The following is a 23022-nucleotide window of genomic DNA, read 5'->3' on the forward strand; positions in this document are numbered from 1 at the left end:
CCTGGTATAGGTAGTCGTCGTTTTGGGATCGTGATCAAGACAATTGAAATGTACAGTCTAGGTATGCACTCGGTTCCGTTGTAACGACAGTGGTATGGTATTTACTGACATAGAAATTGATATCAGCAAACATTGACGATCAACAGTGTTAGATGCAGCACAGTGTAGTAAAGGATTGATCATACTGTAAGTATGGGACGTGTGAATAGTTGACTGTAGGTGGCATTTAACTCCTGAAGGTGTTTCTTGGTTGTCACAATACAAAAGGATGGGGCGACGGAAGTTCATGAAGCAATTTCTCCGCCGTTTGGTCACTTGCACGAATCGTTCTTAGACTCATCTGTAGTTGGACACGGAAACGATTTCTTAAGATAGGTCCTATCATGAAACGTGGTCGTGGGGAGGAGAAATTTGACATTCGTGTACACACACACACACACACACACACACACACACACACACACACACACACACACACACACACACACACACACACACACACACACACACACACACACACACACACACACACACACACACACACACACACACACACACACACACACACACACACACACACACACACACACACACCAAAAGCTCGATGGAGAGCCATATAGGACCACGCCCGTTTCTGTTGTGCGACCCGGATTAGAGCCTCGCTACGCTCGGCAATTAGCGCGCTTTAATTAGCTAAATATAGTCTAGTAAAGCATCACGGGCACCTAATCTTTGTGCTGCTCCTTCAGCGTCTCTGACCGTCTCACACACTTCAAACTTTTGAACTGCAACACCATACTCTTCCATCAACTGTTTGCTCTGGTATTCGTGCAGATTCAACCACCGGACAGGAGAAACGGCAGCTGATCTAGTCTGGAACATTCGCGTACAAAGAGAGAGTAGAAAGTAAGTATAAAATTTAGACAACACGTTACTTACGCATTTCTTTACCCAACTGATAACATTCGCTAATCGCAAATAGTATCTAGGCAGCACAACGATACATCGATGCAGTGAGGTCTTCGTGTAGCGCGCGTGAAGAGAAATGCTCTGATCAAAAGGCGCTATGAAAGACTGTCTGGAAGTCGAGGCCACCGTTGTCAAATACACTAGCTTTTTCCACCGAAATTTAGAAAAAGATGATGGCACAGTAATTTTTTGTGCACTCGATACACTGGCAATCTAGTAGACTACTACAGACGTCAAAGCTGCTAGCTATCTAGGTACCGTAGACTAGGAGTCTCACTAGTGGTGCATGGGTCGATTTGTGGCACGTGTACGGTCTATTGATCGAATATCATGGCATTGGCGAGAAAACCTTTGCTGGATTAAATCTAAACTCTAGCTAAATATGATATCGCGCGGTATCTGTGTGTGTATGTTTGCCAAGATTTGTGTTGAACAGTTCTACGGTCAAGTAAAAAAATCTAGGGTTGCATGCGTTTGCAGCAAGGTGACTAGAAAGGGAATATGCTACTAGCAGGTATAGAGGTCTAAAGACAATCCTAATTAATTAATATATTTGTACTAATGTATTTGAACTAACACTGAAATAGAAACATAAATGTAGTCAACTAAGGGTACAACTTTATCATTAGATTGGCGTGATCTGACCGCAGTTACTGCTGCAAACAGTCACATTCAGAGCCGTATCGGGTCTGCTCACATAACTAGACTCGTACCCAGTCCTCTCCTCGCGCGCGCTCGTGCTTTTTGATAACCAAAAGAGTTTGGTAGCATGGCCGGTGCCCCTGGCGGTGGCGGCAAAACACAACACGTTAGGCTATAGCGAAAACTCTACCTGCAGCTTCCATTGACACGTTGCTTCGTAGCCCTTCATGCATACAGCAGGCCACAAAATATTTATACACGTCGCTATCTGGTCAAATCCAGATACCCTATGTATTGGCCATTCTGACGTCATTCGCACCTCTTAGTTAGAGAATGTCGTATTACTTGTGTACGGCAGCTACGGAAGAACTTCCTTTTACATGCAGTAGTTCTTCTAGGGGCGCGTTTCTTTCACCTAATCCAGCTAATCTAGTCCAGATTCAAGAGCCGAATGTGACCTCTATGCCTCTCTTTCGTCTAGAGTTAGAGTCGTCGCCTGAAGCTGCAGCCATGCATGCATGCATGCAGTTCTAGGAGATAACCATGCGGCCAACGAAATTTCAAGTCGACACTTACGGTATCCCTCCGGTCACTGCCCCCGCATGGTTCCGGTAGTCAATGTCCAGACAAACTAATGTCAATAGAACTTCGCGACCATTGCTTCAAACCAGTTGAAACTGAGTAAGAGGGTAAAACAATTTAAGGGGAACTCCCATGAAAATAGAAGTAACGTTCTCATGATAGTACTAAGTGGCCTGATTCTATTGGTACCTTTCTTTCTTAATAGAACTCTTTCTGAACGGAGAAATTGAGCTTCCAACGTGGGGGCGTAACCCTATGGTAGTCGCCATTTTGAGATGATGACGTACGAATATCTTACCGATTGCGCATGTGTTGTCATCAGAGTATATGGCGTAGCTTCCGTACAGTTTTGAGCCCGAATGTGATGACGCTGAGAGCAGTTCGAGTTCGGGAAACTCTCATGAAATTGATTCGGACACAGGGGACGAAATCCCCGAGCGCTTGGTCAACTCAGACTGGTGCACATGCGGTCAGTGTGTCGTCATGCCCACTGCCTTTGCTGCCAAGAGTTTGACGCGCTAAGTTAGAGACTCTGTGGTTTACGGTGTGTGGTAGAACACGCAACTTTTGAGCTTGTCTGCCTCAACTACGACGTTCTGCACACTGCTGTGTCCGCAGTGGTAGATGTCACTGAAGATTCCTTCACAGAACCTCTGAATCACAGGTTTCTTGACACAAGTGCGTACGGTATTGCCATTTTGTTTATTGTCTTTCACTTTACAGGCTTTTGAGGTCGACAGCATACAGGCAGTTCACACATTGGGTTCCTACGAGACTGGGCAGGCGTGCTAAAATGGTCATACCATCATGTGTAGTTTTGCTATTAGAAGACCTTTCCCAGAAGAAGGCGAACTGTACGTGGGGTTTAGGGAGCATCATGATTAGACATGATTTTGACAATAATGCTTGTAACTACCTAGTTCTAAGAATCTGTGTCAACTAATGTCCCATCTTAAACATGCTATAGCGTTTATATGCCATAGTTGTATGTTCTATGTAAATCTTGTTAGAACAGATGGTGGCAGCAAGAGTAAAAGAAGACCGAGGAGCGGTTGAGGAATTTCTAGGAAGTGTAGCTGGAGCAACTGGCAGGCTAGTTGACCGTACAGTCGCTGCAGTTAGCTCAAAGTGTTCGGTCATGTAACTTGAACTCATTGGCATTTGTTCATTGAACTCATTGGCGCTTGACTGTTCAATACTAGAGATGTATACATATCTTCACTGTGCTTTTTAGTGCCCTTACTGTAATATTGTCCAGATAGTGTATGCTGAAATACATATTCCGTTTAGCTATCTAGAGAGGTCGCTCATGATCTACTAGCTATGATGCTAGACGGTCTCTAATTGTGTGCCGCTATAGTTATCTCTGCACTACCACAACTCTGATGATGTTTACTAACCGTTGAAAAATAATCAAATTTTTCATTAGCGGTGTCTTTTATAGACGTAGGTGGCCATAGTTTATCACTCTAAATCACCACTCTAGGTTCCAGATCCTATATCACCGGCTCACGCAGGTAGTCTAGTGACCAATCAGCAAGCAGATTCCCCCGCTTTTTTAGCGCTGCATGGGAAATGACCTGTCTAGATTAGAACCATGCAGCACGCGCGAATTTGCCAGCTGTATGGTGCGTCACATGCAGAAAGTTTGTCGGGAATGTCGACAAGCAAGGAGCGGCAAGACTCAAAAGCCGGTTAGTCAACTTCACGCAAACTAAACACCTAAGTTTATAGAATGTTACGTAACAGCGTATCAACTTACTTAAAATTTCGTTGGCTGGTTACCACTATAGCTAGAACTGCATGGCTGCAGCTGCGATCTCCATCTCTTCGATTGCGGGATGTACATCTTGCACTCCCTCGCCGACCGGATCTTCCTGGTCTGTAGTGGGTCTGGGATGGAAACGATAACACTCGTTAAAAATAGCCTTTTGTATTGTAGAGATCCGGAAAAAGGCTTTCCCATCGTCTTTACCCTACAACATAAATGTGGGTCTCCACGTCGAGGACACACACCCTTTCGGCACCCGAGACGAGGATGCACCTCCACCAATGCGCGCTATTAGACATAGTATATAGTCACAGAAGTGTGTGCCTTGTCGAGGAAGATTGCGCCCTACTAGAGAAGCGTAGTCTCTAAAGTAGAGTATCACAAAATTGTGTGGTGTGCTTTAGAGAAGAAATTTGCGCTCTATTAGACAATAAAATCTTTAGTATACACATGGACATAGCATGCAGGCAGCAGTTAGTCTAGTGCAAGATCGGAAATGATGACTATTGTTCGAGAGACACAATTGCGAGAGCTGCAAATGAAATCGTCCGGCGACTGTCTCGAGATTTCAAGACAAGTTTCCACACGGCCTACATATAGACAGCTCTCTCGATACGAGAGAATGGGATGTTGCATTTTGCACTCATGTATAGACGTCATTTACCTGAAAAGAGGTTGGAGATGAGCCAGCAATATTTTCTCAGACTGTACTGGAGGACGATTTGATGGGCTCTTGGCGGGCTGCATGGTCATGTCTATATAAGCTTCGCTTTCCAAAAGTTGAATGAGCCTAGATGTATGCTTCGCTTTCCTGTGCAGCTGCAGCCATGCATGCAGTTCTAGGTGGTAACCAGCCGACAAATTTCAAAGTCGATACTCTGGTAGGGCAGGAATACTTCCAGCACCCGCGGGATGTCATGCACTCCCTCGCCGTCTGGCTCCTGGTCAGCTCGCGAGCGTTAGCTTGGTATGCCCTATGGCAGCAAGAAAGCGAGCGCAGTTACATTGTTTTGTTAGAGATTTAGAGACCTCTGGTCATTGGAATTAAGTAGTCCAATTTCTACTTTTGATTTCTGGTTTCGACTTCTTCCATCGCTTTCATCTCCTTTTTTAATTTCGACTTCTGCTTCCGCCTTCCGGTTCTGCTTTTACTTTTTTAGTCTGTTGTAATTATTCTTATTCTTTTTATTCTTCTTTTTTGGTTTTTCTTTCTTTTTCAAAAAAGTTTAAACATAGGAAGTAGTGTAATTACGGTGGGGGCTAAATCTAGCTCTGGCATCTCGTTAGCTAATTAGGTTTTTACGCCTGTTTTTTATTCTGCTTGTTTGAAAAACACTGTAACAATTATTTCACACGTTCTTTCGTGTATTTCAAAGCATTTCCATCACAGCAAAATGTACATATATGGTATAAACTATTCTAGACATGTCGACAACCTTAGCTTAAAGTACGGAGAACGAGCCCTTAATTATTAAATATCGTGAGTCTTCAAGCTCCTCGCGCATCTAATCGAGAACTGTGCCGGAAGGATGTAGGCGGGAAGGGTCAAGCACACCAGGAATCAATTGAGAAGCAACAACAACTGCATGGCAGAGGAGCTCGAAAAGTGCCAAGATGCACTTTGTCGCCTACAGATTGAAAAAGAATCAGAACAAAACAGAAGAAAGAAAGAAGAGGAATGCAGACAGAGAAATTGAGAGAAATATGAGAATGACCTTGGAGCAAGCAGCAAAACAAAGAGAAGAGGCAGACATAAAACGGGAGGAAAGGATGAGAATGATGTTGGAGCAGGCAAGGAGGGAGCAGAGAGAAGAGACAAAAAGGGAAATGGAGGAAAAGATGACAATGATTTCGAAGCAAAAAACAAATGATCCGGAGCAAGGAGCGGCTGAGGAACTGTTGGGAACTGTAGCCAAAGCAACTGGTACGTTCGTTGATCGAACAGCTGGCACTGCGGTCAAGAAGGTTGTTTCAAAGTGTTCTGTCATTTGACTTTGAACTCATTACTGGATGTCTGCATGCTCTGTGATATTGCAGTATTCGTGTAGAAATTGGTATTTTTGAATTCTGTTGAAAATGGAATAAACCTTGTTAACACAATGAGTATTCTGAAAATGGGAGCAAAACCTACACAGTATAAAATTACAGATCAGTTTAAAATTCGAATTCATACTGACTGCTAAAGAAAAACAGAAGTACCATTAGTCTCACCAAGAAGCAGTGTACTACAGTACACAATGATTAGTTATAAACTTATTAAAGCCCATAAGGTAGTACATACTAGTACACTGTACGAGAATCAGATACTTGAACGCGGGTGTTGGGTTGATCTCCACCTCAAACAGTGGCGTTGGAAGATGTTCACAAGCGGGGGGGGGGGGGGGATGTACGGTGGATGTACGGTGGATGTACGGTGGATGTCATCATGAGTAAGCGAAATCTACTTTCCTTGCCAGACCGTAAACAGATTTGCAAAAGTCAGTAGCACAGAAAATTTCAATTCCTACAGTGAGCGAGGGAGCTGAAGCTCCCCCCAGCCCGGTTCCAAGCCAGTGTGGAATAAGAGGACAGCACCACGAGAACATGTAGCCAGCACAAAAACAGAAATTCATATGCATCTTAATTCTTGCATACACAAGCCCTACTATACCGTCTTCCGTCCAGGCCAAAACAAAAACTGTTAGTTTCCTATACATAGGGGGCGTGGCTCGGCAAAAGTTATTATGTTAATTATTCATATGTAATATTTCTTGTTGTCAAGGTCAGGCAAGTAGATATATAAATTCAGATTGGTTACCAGGTAAACACAAAATTTAACAGCAGCAAGAGCATGTGTGGTATAGTACCTAGGTCATTTAGTTAATCATTATGATCATTACTGAACCCACCTATTCTAAACCTGCTAAAGACAAACCATAGTTTGATTAAAGGCAAAAACACAACACGAGCTAACCAAAACCAAATAATGATGTCACACTCCCATGTATAATGGTTAGTCTCACATAGCCAGAATGTAAAAGTATGAGAGTGGAGAAGGGGCTGCATGTCTACACGAGACTCTAGATAACGAGTGTACATACATCTGATCATAACAAGAGTTCTCCAAATAGTTCGTCATACAGTACAAAAGCGCCAGCAGTCTATACCTTAGCACAAGCTTCCTCAATACTAGTGCTTCAATTCCTCATGAACAGTTTCTTTGCTTACCGCATCTCATTTTCTTCCTTCAAGCTATAATTCACACACTATAGTCACATCATCTACATTTCATAAATAACTAGGTAGTACGTCAAAGTTACCAAAGCCAATAAAAACCTATTTGTATTACAATTCAAAGAGATGGTTATGTCTAGTTGTGATATGTAGTCGTCTTTCTTTGTTTTTAGTCTTTCTTTTTTTCTGCATATGTAATGTAGTGGATGGATTATAGTGGTGTGTATGTAGTTTGTCGATGTGTAGTTTATGTCTGCCCTCAATTGGAAACTGTACCTTATTTAGGTGCAAAGGAAAATATATTATACAAAAATTGTTATTAAATTATTAGATTAAATTAGATTAAATTATTAAATTAAATTAAATTATAAAAATATTATGAAAATTATTATATGAAAATTATACTCAGAGTTGCATAAATGTCAATAAGATAAGTATTGGTAATACAAAAATTAGTCAATCAAAACCAATTTTAATTATGTCAAGAAACAAGACTTCAATATCTGTACGCTTCCCTGCTTATGCAAACAAGCCAAGTTCAAAGTGGTGGATTTAGACAAAGACGTTCACTGTGGCACTGGGAGCATGCTCCCCTCTTCAAACAACAAGAATTGTTGCAGTTTCTAACCTGATCAAAACTCCTTTGTCATGATTGACTGTTATGCTACAACAACCAAACAATAGTCGGTTCCAAGGCCCAGAAAAAACTACAAACTTGCATGCTTGCGTTCACTTGCTATGTATCTACTGGCATCCTAGAATAAATTGACATTTGCTAAACAGATTGTGCCCCCTTTCAATCAGATCCTGAATCTGCACCTACTTTATTTGTTTGTTGAAATCATCTATCGATTGGTATGGGGACTGCAGCCAGCCATTATATATATATATATATATATATATATATATATATATATATATATATATTTCTATCTCATCACACACAGTAATGCAGTTCCCACTGGGGGCATGCTAACACATGCACATACAAACACACAGCTACAATACAGTAACAACACAAGACAAACTACCTCCCTTCAACCCTTACTACGACATTCCTAACTGTAACTTTTTGTCAGCCACCAGAAAAAGAAGTCCTTTTACAAAGCCATTTATTGAATGAAATGCCCTTTGTAAGAATTTCAATTTCAAAGTCTTCATTCTTTCCACTGATTCTTGAAATGTACTTCCAAGGTGGTCACAAATTGATTCATTCCTCTTCATACCCATTCCTCTTCTCACACCTTTTCTCAGAGCCATATTGATCATCCTCTTCATGTACATCCATTCTCTCCAAATCCCACAAATGACACCTATATGACATGATGATGACACCTATATGACATGATGGGAAACAACTGTCAATCAATTATCTCCATCTACACCTTTTGTGATTCACACATACCTCCAAATCTTCCCAGCACAGTGTTTACACCACCGAAAAATTTTGTAAGTCTTGCTTCCACAGAGATTTTGCATTGTTGAGCGGAGTCCATTATCACACCTAAGTGTGATACTGTATTCTTGAAGGGAAGTAAACCTCCACTTACAGTCAGTTAGCAGGTAGAATGCCACTTTCATGATTGTGACATTTTCTGGTCTTTCGATATCTCCATGACTTACACTATGTCAGTTCACTCAAAACCTAATAACTGATATACAAAATAAGGTATGCACCCAACTATGTTTTCATATTAATTAATTAATTAAATGTAGATACCGTGTTCTCTAAAGATTGATTCATACTCCAATTTAGATTGATTGTTAATTTTAATTACTAAAAATGTATAAAATGCGTTTAACTGTTGAATGATTTAATCGTATGAAAAGTCATCTTAGAACCTACCTGTTTCATCAAAGTTCGCTTGAAATATTCAATTTGTGCAGTAGGCATATTCAACCCACGACGACCAACTAATTGCATTTCCAAACTAGAAGCCCTAGAGAAAAATTTTTCCAGTTATTTCAACTCTTAAAGAGCATACGCACAATTTACGATTAATTTACCTCATCTGCAACGTAAGAGTTCAACTTCTAACGCGCGTTAGCTAGGGAAGCGATGTTGTTGCGTACTCGTAATCACGTGACAAACCAATTCGTCTCTTCACAATGGCGAGTAGTGTTCCTCTTATTCGTACTTCCAACGATATGAATAAGCCGTTATTCGAAGAAGACAGCAACAGGGTGAGATAACACTATCTCATTTCTACAACATGTCAGTGACTAAAACTCATCCTGTTGTCGTAGACCAAGTTCGTATACATTACCATTGCTCTAGTAACGGCTGCAATGGTTCTAGTAAGCAGCTGCTACGTTTACATTCGTGGTACCGGTAATAATGACTAGTAACCGAATTTTCAAACATTCTGTCTTTTTATTTCAGTTTACGTTTATAAGTGCTTTTACGTTGGCAAAGAATGAGTTAAATGTGCGAAACGTGTACTTCGCTTTCGTTCTGCTGCTTGTCGTCATTCCATTAGTTGTAGTGGATCCTGAGGCGTGACTGATGTGGGTATGCTTACGCACACCGAAGTGAGACAACACCATTGTGTGGTCTGGTCTGGTGTGTGTGTGTGTGTGTGTGTGTGTGTGTGTGTGTGTGTGTGTGTGTGTGTGTGTGTTTGTCCACATACAAATGTAAACTAAATACACCATGAGATAAATAGATAATCTGAAAGTAAAAAGTTCAATTAATTTGTTGCCCTGGTGTTTTAATAAACTTATTCAATTTTTACAAATTTAGCTTTGTATATTCCATGTATGATATTATTGTAACTTTCTGTGTACATCATAGTGTACCCAAATTTCTATGTCCCTACCATGTCATAACAAATGTCAAACTACAGTGTGTCTGTACGTTTGCATTGCTTTTTCTCTATTTCTAGTCATACTGGTATAATCAAGGAACGCTGGATCCAAAATTCAAGATCTTCATCTACTATAACTGCTTTACGACTGTGCTTCTTTGTATCAGTGGCAACCTCTATTTCCATGAAGTCTAGCCAGAGGTGTGATGATACGACTCTCTTAGTTGTGTCTATGTTGCATATTTGGCATAGTTCCACATTGGAAGAACATAATAGGACAACGGGTAAGATAACCGTTGACATAGGACAGTCGGGTTTATTGCAACAGCTAGAGAATGAAATATATAGCTATGTAGAAGCTAGTGATTCAATTAGGTTTGCATCAGTTGGAATATCAGTTGTTAAAATTTCGTAACCAGTCTGTGTCACCAGGACGTCGTCTTCAATTCTGATTCCAATCCCTCTGTACCTAGAACAAACACAACAGCTCAGTATCTGTCTGTCTGTCTGTCTGTCTGTCTGTCAATACATACTGTCTGTCTGTCTGCCTGTCCAATACATATATTTTCAAACATTGAACTATTACATCATCTATGTCTGTCTGTCTGTTTGTCCAATACATATATTGTCATAATCAGTACTATTACAAGCTATATGATGATCTAAACTAAATAACTAAAACTACACAAACAAAAAGGACCTTTAGTCCCTACACATACAATGATTTAATAATATGCAACTGTAGTGTTCATTCTGTGAATGCTATATGACTTGTCTGTTGTAACTTTAGCAAGGTTTCTCTGCAGTTGAATGGAGATGAGAGATCTCTACTTGGTCTTGAATTGGGCCTTGTTTTTCTTTCCCTCATCATCTCTAGACGACTCGGCCAGCTTGTTCAGATAGTTGGATGCTTGTGTGTATCCTCCAGCGACCAAAATGTTCAAGAGCCAAGGGAAAAAAAGATGGTTTGATGCCTCCTGGAAGAAGCTTTTGGTTGTATTTAACTTCGTTTCTCTCTTCTCTCTTTGAGGCCGCGATACCTGCTGTGCTAGCAGCCAATGCTAGCAAGTCAGTGCACCACGGATGCGCTAGAGAATTATCTAGTTCTGTCATGGCCAGTTTGGAGATCGATAACAACAATGTCTGGTCTGTTGTTGTTGTTGAGGTATCGATGAGTCGGTTCTTTGCTGTGCTGGAAGTTCAGTTCGGTTGCTGTGCTCGAAGTTCAGTTTGGTCAAACACTCTGACCAGACATGCACGATAGCATTGTGTGTTCGAATAGGAGCCCCTCCAGTTTTGCATGTGACCAGGTTGTAGCCTTCTTGGTATAAATCTCTGCCACAATCACATCATCCTGTGGATTGTGGTATCTTGCAGACCAACCTGATTGGCGTTGCCAAATTAAATTCTCCAAGCACTGAAATGGATGGGACTGCAGATAACCATGCTCCTGCAACCTGTCCTTGCAGTGATTGAAACCGAGATCTATCTCTAGATGTACTGAGATGATCCATAAATTCTTGTACCTTGGGTTTGTGATGGTTTTCTGTGAGCCTGTACTGCAACATGATTCGTGACCAGATCTGGCAAAAATTCATCTGTAGCAAGAGAGTTGTAAAGGTCGTAGCCAATTGAACCAGCAGGCTGATTGCTGAGTAGTAAATTGGTGATTGCCTCTTTCATCACTGGAAAACGCTGAGGTACTGTGAACATTGTGTGAGCCCAACTTGCGAGGAAAGCAAAAGGAGCTGTTGTGACTGCAGACGTTAAACCAAAACCACCATTCCTGATAAGCAAAACAGCTTGAAGCCACTTTGGGTCTCTTGTGACTAAGCCTCTAAATAGCTGATGAAATGATACTCTTGTGTGGTTGTCGTGAACGTCTGTCTGCCTGTCTGTCTGCCTGTCTGTCTGTCTGTCCGTCCGTCTGTCTGCCTGTTTGTTTGTCTGTCTGTACAACGACTTCGAATTATGCATTACAGGTGAAGCAAAGCAAAGAACAAAAAGAGTTATATCTGTTTGTTTGCCCATGTGTGTTCCTGTGTACTAGTTCCTGTCTGCCTTACTGTCAGTCTATCTGTCTATCTATTTGTCATTTCGGTCTGTGTATTACCACTCCATCCATCTGTCAGTATGACAAACAGAAAGACAAACGTTACGTGGCATACTTATGAGGTCCACTGGCATAACCCTTGACCGTCTGTCTGTCACACAAGTCTTCAACTGTCAGGTGATTTGCTCCGCATAGATTAGACTGACTTTTTAGGGATCCAATCAATGTGTTTAGGACAGTAGACTCCAGGCTCAATAGTAATCACCATTCCAGGCTGAAGGGGAGTGTCACGTGTAACTGTTGGTGTATCATGAGTGTCCAGGCCTAAGTAGTGTCCAACATGGTGTGGAAACATATGATCAAAGGCCTACAATACCATCCATTACAGTTGCTATTGCACTAAAATATAAACAAACTCACCCGACTTGCAAAGATACTCTTCTTCATAAGGTCAAGTTCTGGGTCGTGAAAACACTTTGATGACAAAGAGACAGACAGACAGACAGACAGACTGACAGACAGACAGATTCTGACAAAGACAAGAGCAGGCAGGCCGACAAAGTTTGCAATACCTAAATGCCTAACATTCACTCACTTTGTAAGAGAGTCGTAGAGCCAACACACAGGACCAAGCAAAACAGTATATTTCTTCAAAACCTTTCAGTCTGTAAACCTTCATTCGTTGAACAATTATGAGGGTGTCCAATCAAGTTTCCCAGTGCTGTGTGTTAGCTCTACAAGGTCTCTTACATATCTGCCATAGCAACAAGCCCGTACAAATTCAACACTCACTTCCTAGTTCACCAGTCATCAACGTCTCAGTCACCTCGTGAATCTCATTTAAAGTAGTTCCTGGTCGTACAAGCTACACAATACCAACCATCAACCACTATACTCAACCAAACTTGAGATGGAAAGAGCATGATTACCCTGATACATGCACTTTGGACACAATGAACAACATCATACAGCTGCCTTTGTGCTTCAGTAAATTTCCCATTAATTGGCCACGTTCTAGTTATGTCACTGGCATATCCATGATACTCACACCCTGCATCCATCAATACAAGGTCTCCATCACTACACACCAAAGACCCATGACAAATACGGTGTACTCCATTATGTCATCGGTTGCTGTCTGTACTTCGCTATGTGAGAATTGACTAGATAGTGGAGAATCGTAGCTCGATTTCCAGCTCCGACTACTGGTGGGTATACCATTCTTTCTGCTCCTCTCTTCTTGCATTCGTACTCCATTTCGGCACCAATTTCTAGCTCGGTCATACTTGGTTGTCCGTATTGCCAAACCTTTGTAAACCACAAAAACAAAATGATTTGTACAACTTTGTCAAAAATCTAATTAGGAAGACCAAAAAACTGCAAAATATAAAACACTGCATTCTCTTTGCTGTTCTTCTAGACTTTCCAACAAAATAAACAAATTAATAGACAGCTAGACAGTACATGTACATAAAAAATAAAAGAAGAGAACTAAACACTATCAGATGACTCTAACTTGATGACTCTCAATTTATGGATCTCGGAAACAACTGGACAAACACCTGATAATACAGTTGAATTAGTCATCAACAATTCGTTACTGATATGTTACCTACTTTTGGAAGTCGATTCGCTGCTGTTGATAAGACTAGTTGAGATGGTTGTATGAAAATCAGCATGTGCAGGATTGAGGTAATCATACCACACACAGTGGGGAGTCCAAAGAAACGTAAGGTCAATATATAAATCCCATTAAGACCACTCACTGCGTCCTCCCGTGCAATGGGCTTGTTTTCATATGTAACACATTAATTAAATTATAAAAATGAAAAACAATTACTGTAAAGACAATCATACTGGCTGTACTTCTGTCAGTCTATTTGTCTGTCCATTATCCTTCAGTCCATTGGTCATCTGCGTGTCGGTTCAAATGACACCAACTCAACAAATTCAAATAGTCAAAATGCCAATACAAATATCTACCAGATGCCAATTGCAAATTCAAAAAAATCAATTAATGTCTGCACTTACAAAGAGTCAATTATCAATTAATTCGCTTTACTGCATAAGTTAAGGACAGGCCAAGACATGCTGGCATCAGTGTCATACTGCAAGCGGCTGGTTGGATGATAGGTTTGTTAATCTCCGCCCTTGGGTGGTGACACAGGTCATCTAGAAGTGGTCTATCACAGACCTTGTAACAGATATTCTATTTCGTTCTGCAGAGATGCCCAGACTCACCCTCCACACCAGAAGAACCTGGTGGGGTTGTCGGTTTAGTCGCCGACTCATGCCACGGGTTGTACAGGTTTTCATGGTTACCGGTAGCAAGTAAGCCAGCACCTGACCTGACTAATAATGACTACTGACAATGACCTGAATGATGACACTACTGAGTCAATTATCCGGTCTTAATAACTAACCAACAACAACACTGCGGACAACAAACCCACCCAGATACATGTCATGGTTACCTCTTGAATTATTTTCTGTTGAAAGAAATCTGACGGCTTCATTCGAGGAATGTCGATAGCAATCTGAGACAAACAGATCGTCACAACAACAACATAATAAAACCGTTTTATCAAACATGTCTGAAAGTGCCTTCATACTGTGGATTTAGACGTGTCTTGTACTACCGTGACACAAATCGTTCATACTCTTTCCGCTTGCGTTCTAATGTGGACTGCCTCCATTCAACATTCGACAGGAAATAGCCCTACGACAGGAAAATCGTCTTAATAATACCATTGATGAATTCATAATCGGACTCTCACAGAAAGAAGTTTCCAAGTCGTTGGACGAACCGTTACGGGTATTCCACCCCAAACCAACTTCTTTAACTCCTCTACATAAAAACAACTAAATCAGGTTTTAACTAACTAAAACTGATGTTACAGCCCATCCAGCAAATTTAATATTGATAATAGCAAACCATCTATGCAATGAGATAGCAAACATAGGTATCCCAGAGTATCTAGCTGGTTGGTATAAACCAAGAATCAGTCACACAACTATAAGCATCATGTAGCTATGCTTCGAGGATGGTCAAATCAAATATTATCACATGTCTACCTGTTTTAGTCCTTCCTTTCCGTAGTGCTTATGATCCTCAGTACCATTGTACCAGTCAACATTAGCAATAATCTACAGCTGGCATAGCATTAGTCAATCTATTTATCTGTCTCTCGGCCTGTGTGTCCTGTAACAGATAACAAAACAAACAGACAGACAAACAGACAAACAAACAAACAAACAGACAGACAGACCGACAAACAAGACAGACAGACAGACAAACATACAGAAAGACAGACAGACAGACAGACACCCAAACATACAAATAGACAAAAAGATTAACCCATCTACACATCCCCTTGTTGTCTCTATTCAAAAATTCCTTTCTGTTTATCCATCCATCAGCCCACCTTCTATTCATATGGTACCTCAGCTAAGCAACTGTAGGTTATACTATAACCTCATCTAGACAGCTTCACTATATACCCTGAAAAAAGAAATTTGTGCGAGAAAAAATTATGCTTTTTCTAGAAGCATCACTACTTGTGCAGAATTAATTTGAGCAACAATAAGGCCATGCGCAATAAGATCATGTGCAAGGGAAAAATATATGTGGAATTTACTTTGTGCGATGGGCTTGTGATCGCACAAAATCGCACAAATTTTCTTCCACACAAATTTCTTCTTTCAGGGTACATCATGTAGCCACCCAAGATGCCTTCCACATCTGTTCCAAGACTCAACATCACATTACATGAGCAGACCTATCCGGAGACATTGACAAAAGGCCAATGCCTTGAAAGCCTCATACAAGTTGAAGTCAAAGTAAATGCAATGGCATCTCAGCAACATAAAAATATTGATGGGGCAACTTTATCACTTCAAAACAATTCATAATCTACAGTTATCAAACCACCACAAATAGTTCAGCACTTTAATAAACAAGAAAAAGAAAAACAATCAATTAGCTAATCATGGCTTGCAAACTGCTGGTTAATGACTTACATGTCTAACTTGACTCATTCACACTCGACATCAACAAAACATTGACTCCTTACCAAACTCAGTGTTTGATCCCTTCAAAAGCCTCTCAAATTTCTGTAATCGAATTGTGTCTCAATCTGGTAATTCACTTGTCCCTGTCCCACTGTGTTGACTTCCAGAGCCCCGGCCGCTCCCACTCCTCTCTTGCTTGTCGCCTAATTGAGCTGCTCTGCCTGAGCCCACCCTCTCTCGTGCTTCATCTGAAACTCCCACTAAACCGGTCAAAACAGGGTGTCGAGATTGGGGAGACAATTTAACTTCTTCGGAATCTGACAGCTCTACATCATCCGGTTCTCCGACATCCCATGGATCTGGCTCCTCCCATGCATCATTTGTCCGGTTCCTGAATGCATCAAATGAAGACTGTTTCTTCTGTCGAGCTTGTGCAGTTTTTGTACCACTGACATTTTTTGTTGGTGATGCAGCAGGTTGCATGAGTGGAGGATGCTGTGCCCCATACACAGGTTTGACATTAAGACATCGACAACATGTCATAGGTGTTTGCAGATGTCATGTAATTAAACAGTATAGATGTCAACTGCAATCACAAATCCTGCAAAAGTTGTATATATCTTTGACTTCAAGTGCCCTCTTATACCCCATTCACACAAGCACAGTTCCAAACTGAGCCGAGCCGAGCCGAGCCGAGCCAGCCCGAGCTAGTAAAGCGAGCCAACCGCTATAGTAGGTGTGTTCCTTGGTGCGCACGCTAGCTATGTCGTTTGTAGAGACACTGCACACCCGTTCGTGAGTAGCCTTGACCTCCCAGACCCGTATACAAGGAAGATTTTGAATCGGCGCTACGCGGGTCTGGGAGGCCGAGCCTAGTTCGTGAATATCCCACTTCCTTCATTTGTTCCGCTAATTTGACGTAAACTTCCCTGTTTCTAGCACAGCCTTCAATTTGAACCTGGATGCTGTCCTCACCCCACAATGCTATGAAGTACAAGGTTTCGTGTTCTGACCACGCCATTTTCGTTTGTATTGAGCATGCGTGGCTGTCAGCATGGCTTGGCCCGCATTCACACGACGATTTGAAGCCGCGCTGACCCGGGCCAACCCGTGCTGACAGCACGGCTCGGCACGGCTCGGCCCGCATTCACACGACAATTTCATTCAGCGCTGACTCGTGCCAGCCTGCTCTGGCCCGATTAGAAGAGCTCGTGTGAATGGGGTATTAGTTTGCCAAAGATTAACCTTGACATATTATTTAGACATAGCCTAGATCTATTCTCTTAATTAATTAATTAATAATTTTCTCCAAACATATGCAAGGAGATCTTTACCAAGAAAGTAACATCAGTAGCCCCCTAATCCAATAATCTAGATAAACCAGTTCTACCACTCATGATAATTATCAATCCTAAAAATCAACACAGCAAGACACTAAACTATAAACTAGCATTACAATTTAGAAAAGTTGAACACAATTCTGCTGAGTATAAACAAGTTAACATATAACTAGTTAGTAACAAACAACGATTAATAATAATTAATTGCCAATTTTGATAACAATTTATTTTATTTTATATATCCAAACTATTTTCGTTAACAATACAAAGTCGTTGTGCTTTCTGGACACTCAGCATCAAAGATCAGATCAGATTAATTAAAATTTCTTCACAAAAAGATGTCACACACTCTACTTCTCATCGCAACCTGTCACAGCACGAACTAGTCAGTGCCAATCCACACCTCGCATTACGTCCCTTCTAAAAGTTCAGAACAAACACACTGAGAGACATCTGTGCGCACCTTCCTGGTACTTTGCTGGAGTTTTTCTTCCAGAACGGTGTCCTGGCTGCATTCGCAGGGCTCCCTAACGCCGTCGGCCCCATCTTTGCCGACGACTCGGCCATAACCGTTCCACTGAGTATCGTGTGTTTCCCGACAACTCCCGAATGAAGACACCACCTAGATAACTAGTATAAACTGAATGAGCATGCGCGTTGAAGTGTGCATCCTATCGGAGACGTGCTGCTAGCTTTTGTTTTGGCGTTGGAGGCTAGGCTAGGCTTTATGCGTGTAAGATGCATATGTCGTATTTTGTTACTATTAAAAGCTAATTATTAAAACAAATTAATTATTACAAAACCCAAACCTTGTTGCTATCTACCAACTTTGGTGGCTTACCTCTACAGCTATTTGTTTTGCTGTACAAATTCCTATCCTGTTTAGAAAATCATTAATGCCAGTCTATAGAATTAATAATTATGTTTCCAGCAAGGCTTGTATATACAGTCTCCAGAAGTCCTATGATGCAATCTCTGGATGAAGTGCCTAGACATAACCTGCCCTCTACTGTACCAACACACTACGTGACTGACAACCTAACCATAACAAAACACGGTCAGAAAATCTACTTATTAGACACGCTAATGAAAGAGCCTAATATTACATAGGCAGTAATTTGGGCACACAAACAAAGATTGCAATGTAACACAGACAATACAACCCACATCCCAATGCACCAACATGTAGAATAGAGTCTGGACATTGTAAATTGACAAACGAACAACTTTATTGCCTTTAAGGATTTCAGTTATTAGACATTCGAGTTGTTGCTTTGATAGTGTGTAGTACTAGCTGTTCATAGTCTTGCACTCTGTACTGCTTTCTTTGCCGCTTCATCCATGTCGTCCTCAGACATTATATTTAATCCACTGTTTCTCATAACCTCCTTTGCTGCATCAACGTTGTTACCTACAGAGCGCCCAATTTTATATCTGAAATTAGTTATTTGTAAGTTTTAATAATTTCTATTAAATCACACTGACCTTGCAAACGAACGACAAGTGGAACTTTGACTTCTACTTCTTGACATGCTTTAGTGACTCCTTGGGCAATTGTCACACAATTGACAATGCCTCCAAATATGTTGACAAATATTGACTTGACCTGGAGTTTACGTCAAGTATGAAAAAAACGGATGAAAATTACATGATAAGTATAGGTGACTCTCTCTCTCTCTCACACACACACACACACACACACACACACACACACACACACACACACCTGTTCATCACTCGTAAGGATGCCAAACGCTTCAATGACCTGCCTCTCATTGACTCCTCCTCCGACATCCAAAAATTAGCCAGCATACCACCATTAGACTGGATTATGTCCATAGTGGCCACTGCCAAACCAGCACCATTCACTACAAAGCACTGTTTAGACACAAAATCCTATAACGCTTTTTCACCAGATGCTAGATGTACCTAAGCAGCCAATGTTGCCATCCATACCGATGTAGTTAAGATGGTGCTGAGCTGCGATAACTTCACGAGGGTCAAGTTCAGACTCGTCTTCCATTTCAAATATTTTCTGCTGTCGAAATTTAGCATTGTCGTCAAAGTTGACCTTGGCATCATAGCATAGAACTAAATATACATTGTAACAAGTATGAACAAGCAACCACACAAGCAATAAAACAACAGCAAGCCATTTAAAGATTGGTATTAATGTACACGTAATGCTCATAAAATTAACATATAAATATACCTTTAAAATTGTCAATATATTAAATAATTTATTATATTTCCAGGTTCACTGCATAAATTTTTTCAACCTTCAGTTGTTGAGATTTGTAATGCTTGTGGCACTGAAAACATCAAATTACGGTAATAGAGAATGTTTCATCTCGCCCTCTGTAGGGTATGTAGACAGTAAGTACTATACTACTGTACCTCGGCCATCCTTTGTTTCTCCTAATGGATTTATCTCAACTTGAACAGCATCTACATCTATGAACATCTCGTATAACTTTTGCATCTGTTCTGCTGCCTGTCAATTTAAGAAACAATGCATATTACCAAAAACACAAACACACTTGTAGCAATAAAGATAAAAAAATTATAAATACAATGTGTTTGACAGACAGTCTGAGAGACAAACAGGTAGACAGACAGAAAAACAATTAACACAAACACAGTTAACGTAATTAGTTATTGGACTCAAGTCTCATCTAGTCTCTCGTAGCCAGCCCCTCCCCTTTTCTATTTTAAAATAGAAAAGGGGCCTCCCCTTTTCTATTTTAAAATAGAAAAGGGGAGGAGCTGGCTACTCAAGACTAAGTCTCATCTTTTATTGTCTTAAGCAAATGCAGTAGTAAGAGACACTGTAGTTAGCAATAATATGTTTAGTTTGTCATAGTCTAGGTATAAAATTATATGTAGCATTGTACCCTGTATTTGACAGACAGACAAACAACCAGACAAAAATAAAGACAAAACTCGTCACCTCATCTGGCTGTTTAAATTCAAGTTTCAGTGCTAAATCTCTAGCACAATCTCTTGTAAGACCAACTTTGATATCTATTGGTACCTACAAGAGAAGTGCAACGTCAAAACCATGTTAAATAAATAAATTGCCCACCTATTTGTACAGAATATACAAACTGTAACTATCTTCTCTGGAGTGGAAGCAGCGACTTGTTCGATGTCCATGCCACCCGCTGCACTAGCAACTACAGTTGGACCAGAATATTCCCTGTCCATCAGGATAGCAAAATATGTTTCCCGAGGAGGTCCAAACCCTTGGGTTACAATCACCTGAAAAAATGTTACAAACTTAATTAACATACAACAAAATACTCTAGTGGAAATAATTACTGCTATAAGATCAACATTTAGATAACAAAATATGATTGATGACAAAATAAAGACACCGAGTGGAGTATAAATCATGAATAACATGCATCAACATCCACGTTAGCATGGAACTTTCAGAGTGACTACATGTGCTCGCAAAACGATATCATTTAACAAACACATCATCCATGCATAATACGGTTTGCAACAGGTCAACTGCATACAGCTGGTATTGTGGAAAAACTAAACCAAATCTGCTCTATTTGTATAACACGTAACTATAATTAATTATGTAACAATGTTTATCTATTGGAAATTCATACCTACCTTAGTCACTTGTTCTCCACCTTTCTTCGTTTGTTTTGTTACTAAACGATTGCCAAGCATGGCACCAGCAAACGTACCTACATCACTTGCACTGAAACACAAAAACAGCTAGTAATGGCAAACAGCTGAATGACGACGACGTAGACTACTTACTCAGTAGTCACTTTCACACCTCCTTTATATCCTGTATCAAACACTCCCTTTCCTCGACCTCCAGCCAATATTTGAGCTTTTACTACCAATTCATCTGCTCCTGGAGCTAAAAACAAAGGCAAACATGTGTACATATTTTGCTAATATCATATCCACAAATTTGCTATACATACTAGATTTTAAATTAATTAATTTTCAATCCTTTATGCGTAGAAACTTTACATATATTATCTACTTAATTAATAGACATTTAATCAAATTTAATTTTAATTAACTAGCGCGCTTTAATTAGCTAAATATAGTAAAGCATCATGTGCACCTAATCTTTGTGCTGCTCCTTCCGCATCTCTGACCGTCTCACACACTTCAAACTTTTGAACTGCAACACCATACTCTTCCATCAACTGTTTGCTCTGGTATTCGTGCAGATTCAACCACCGCACAGGAGAAACGGCAGCTGATCTAGTCTGGAACGTTCACGTACAAAGAGAGAGTAGAAAGTAAGTATAAAATTTAGACAAAACGTTACTTACGCATTTCTTCATTCGACTGATAACGTTCGCTAATCGCAAATAAGCAGCACAACGATACATCACTGCAGTGAGGTCTCTGTGTAACGCGCGTGAAGAGAAATGCTCTGATTAAGGCGCTATATAAGACTGTCTGGAAGTCGAGGCCACTGTTGCCAACTCTAGAAAAAGATGATGGCATTGTAATTTGTGCACTCGATACGCTGGTGATCTAATAGACCAGCACAGGCGTCAAAGCTGCTAGCTAATTGGGTACCGTAGAGTAGGAGTTTACAGTAGTGATGCAATGTAGCCTGGGTGCAATGGGTCGTCTAGCTCTAGGTAACTTACCGGTACGCGCTGTCGAGATTCTAGTTTGTGGCACGTGTACGGTCTATTGATCAAATTACCACGGCATTGGAGAGAAAAACTTCGCTGGATTAGATCTAGACTCTACATAAATATACTAATATCGTGCGGTGTCGATCTGTGTGTCTAGGTTTGCCAAGATTTGTGTTCTACGGTCAAATAAAAATCTAGGGTTGCATGCGTTTGCAAGGTGACTAGAAAAGGTCTATGCTGTTACCAGGTATAGAGGTCTAAAATCAAGCCGACCGTAGCGAGGCTTCTAATCCGGGTCGTACAACACAAAGGGCGTGGTCCTATATGGCAGCTCTCGATTTAGATATACTTCAAAATCGTTTCCGTGTCCAACTACAGATCAGTATAGGAACGATTCGTGCAAGTGACCAGACGGTGAAGAAAAAGCCTCATAAAGTTTCGTCACCCCATCCTTTTGTATTGTAGCTAGGGATTGTGTGTACTTGACAACCAAGAAACACCTTTAGTAGCTTGAATGCCACCTACAGTCAACTATTCACATGTTCCGTACTACAATCAATCCTTTACTACACTGTGCTGCATCTAACACTGTTGATAGTCAATGTTTGCTGATGTCAATTTCTATATCAGTAAATACCATACCACTGTCGTTACAACGGAACCGAGTGCATACCTAGACTGTACATTTCAATTGTCTTGATCACGATCGCAAAACGACGACTACCTATACCAGGCCTGTAGATACGTAATCTAAACTACTAGGAAGTTTGTATGTTGAAGCAAATACGTATTGCCTAGCTAGGACTCGGCGTTTCAGTAGACGGTCTGAAAGCTCCGTTGGAAGTATAATTGAAATAGAAGCGTAATTAAAATTAAGTGTAGTCAACTAGGGTTACAACTTTTCTATCGGCGTGATCTGACCGCAGTTACTGCTGCAAACAGTCACATTCAGAGCCCTGGTCACATAATTTACTAGACTCGTACCCAGTCCTCTCCTCCACGT

The 23022-nt window shown here is 40.8% G+C and overlaps 5 protein-coding genes across 9 annotated transcripts; 2 read left to right on the forward strand and 3 right to left on the reverse strand.

Moving 5' to 3' along the window:
* Positions 1 to 5210: 5210 nt before the first annotated feature.
* Positions 5211 to 6058, forward strand: LOC134197605 (capping protein inhibiting regulator of actin dynamics-like). The gene has a single exon (XM_062666950.1). The coding sequence runs from the start codon at positions 5579 to 5581 to the stop codon at positions 5954 to 5956; it is 378 nt and encodes a 125-aa protein (XP_062522934.1). The 5' UTR covers positions 5211 to 5578; the 3' UTR covers positions 5957 to 6058.
* Positions 6059 to 9253: 3195 nt separating this feature from the next.
* Positions 9254 to 10355, forward strand: LOC134197436 (transmembrane protein 243-like). Of its 2 annotated transcripts, none has more exons than XR_009972645.1 (4): positions 9254 to 9361; positions 9425 to 9475; positions 9561 to 9689; positions 10063 to 10199. XR_009972645.1 is itself a non-coding variant. In XM_062666766.1 (4 exons), exons 1-4 carry the CDS (start codon positions 9287 to 9289, stop codon positions 10177 to 10179), a joined length of 345 nt encoding a protein of 114 aa, XP_062522750.1. In that variant the 5' UTR covers positions 9260 to 9286; the 3' UTR covers positions 10180 to 10355. The 2 variants fall into 2 exon arrangements, 1 of the variants encoding a protein (XP_062522750.1); XM_062666766.1 differs by having other exon boundaries at positions 9260 to 9361; positions 9561 to 9662; positions 10063 to 10355.
* On the reverse strand, positions 10284 to 15037 carry LOC134197435 (xaa-Pro aminopeptidase 3-like). 4 transcript variants are annotated; one of them, XM_062666764.1, is made up of 8 exons: positions 14973 to 15037; positions 14815 to 14885; positions 14650 to 14756; positions 14512 to 14574; positions 13182 to 13345; positions 12967 to 13117; positions 12830 to 12902; positions 12710 to 12771 (listed from the first exon to the last, which is right to left on the reverse strand). In XM_062666764.1, the coding sequence occupies exons 4-8, from the start codon at positions 14551 to 14553 to the stop codon at positions 12728 to 12730; spliced, it is 474 nt and encodes a 157-aa protein (XP_062522748.1). In that variant the 5' UTR covers positions 14554 to 14574; positions 14650 to 14756; positions 14815 to 14885; positions 14973 to 15037; the 3' UTR covers positions 12710 to 12727. The 4 variants fall into 4 exon arrangements, with proteins under 4 accessions (XP_062522746.1, XP_062522749.1, XP_062522748.1 ...); XM_062666762.1 differs by lacking the exons at positions 12710 to 12771; positions 14973 to 15037 and adding an exon at positions 10284 to 10453 and having other exon boundaries at positions 14815 to 14939; XM_062666765.1 differs by lacking the exons at positions 12710 to 12771; positions 14973 to 15037 and adding an exon at positions 12500 to 12617 and having other exon boundaries at positions 14815 to 14939.
* Positions 14673 to 16591, reverse strand: LOC134197699 (TBC1 domain family member 22B-like). Its single transcript, XM_062667046.1, has 3 exons — positions 16186 to 16591; positions 14815 to 14885; positions 14673 to 14756 (listed from the first exon to the last, which is right to left on the reverse strand). The coding sequence occupies exons 1-3, from the start codon at positions 16589 to 16591 to the stop codon at positions 14673 to 14675; spliced, it is 561 nt and encodes a 186-aa protein (XP_062523030.1).
* A 2054-nt stretch (positions 16592 to 18645) lies between these two features.
* Positions 18646 to 21808, reverse strand: LOC134197104 (succinate--CoA ligase [GDP-forming] subunit beta, mitochondrial-like). Its single transcript, XM_062666353.1, is given in 13 exon segments — positions 18646 to 18799; positions 18874 to 18994; positions 19115 to 19185; positions 19188 to 19256; positions 19318 to 19479; positions 19668 to 19700; positions 19786 to 19882; positions 20339 to 20422; positions 20497 to 20649; positions 21016 to 21106; positions 21169 to 21274; positions 21488 to 21635; positions 21702 to 21808. Coding segments are annotated over 13 exon segments (1308 nt in total). The 5' UTR covers positions 21762 to 21808; the 3' UTR covers positions 18646 to 18686.
* Positions 21809 to 23022: the final 1214 nt, after the last annotated feature.

Source organism: Corticium candelabrum, chromosome 22 (genome assembly GCF_963422355.1).
Source record: "Corticium candelabrum chromosome 22, ooCorCand1.1, whole genome shotgun sequence".
NCBI classification, from domain to species: Eukaryota; Metazoa; Porifera; class Homoscleromorpha; order Homosclerophorida; family Plakinidae; genus Corticium; species Corticium candelabrum.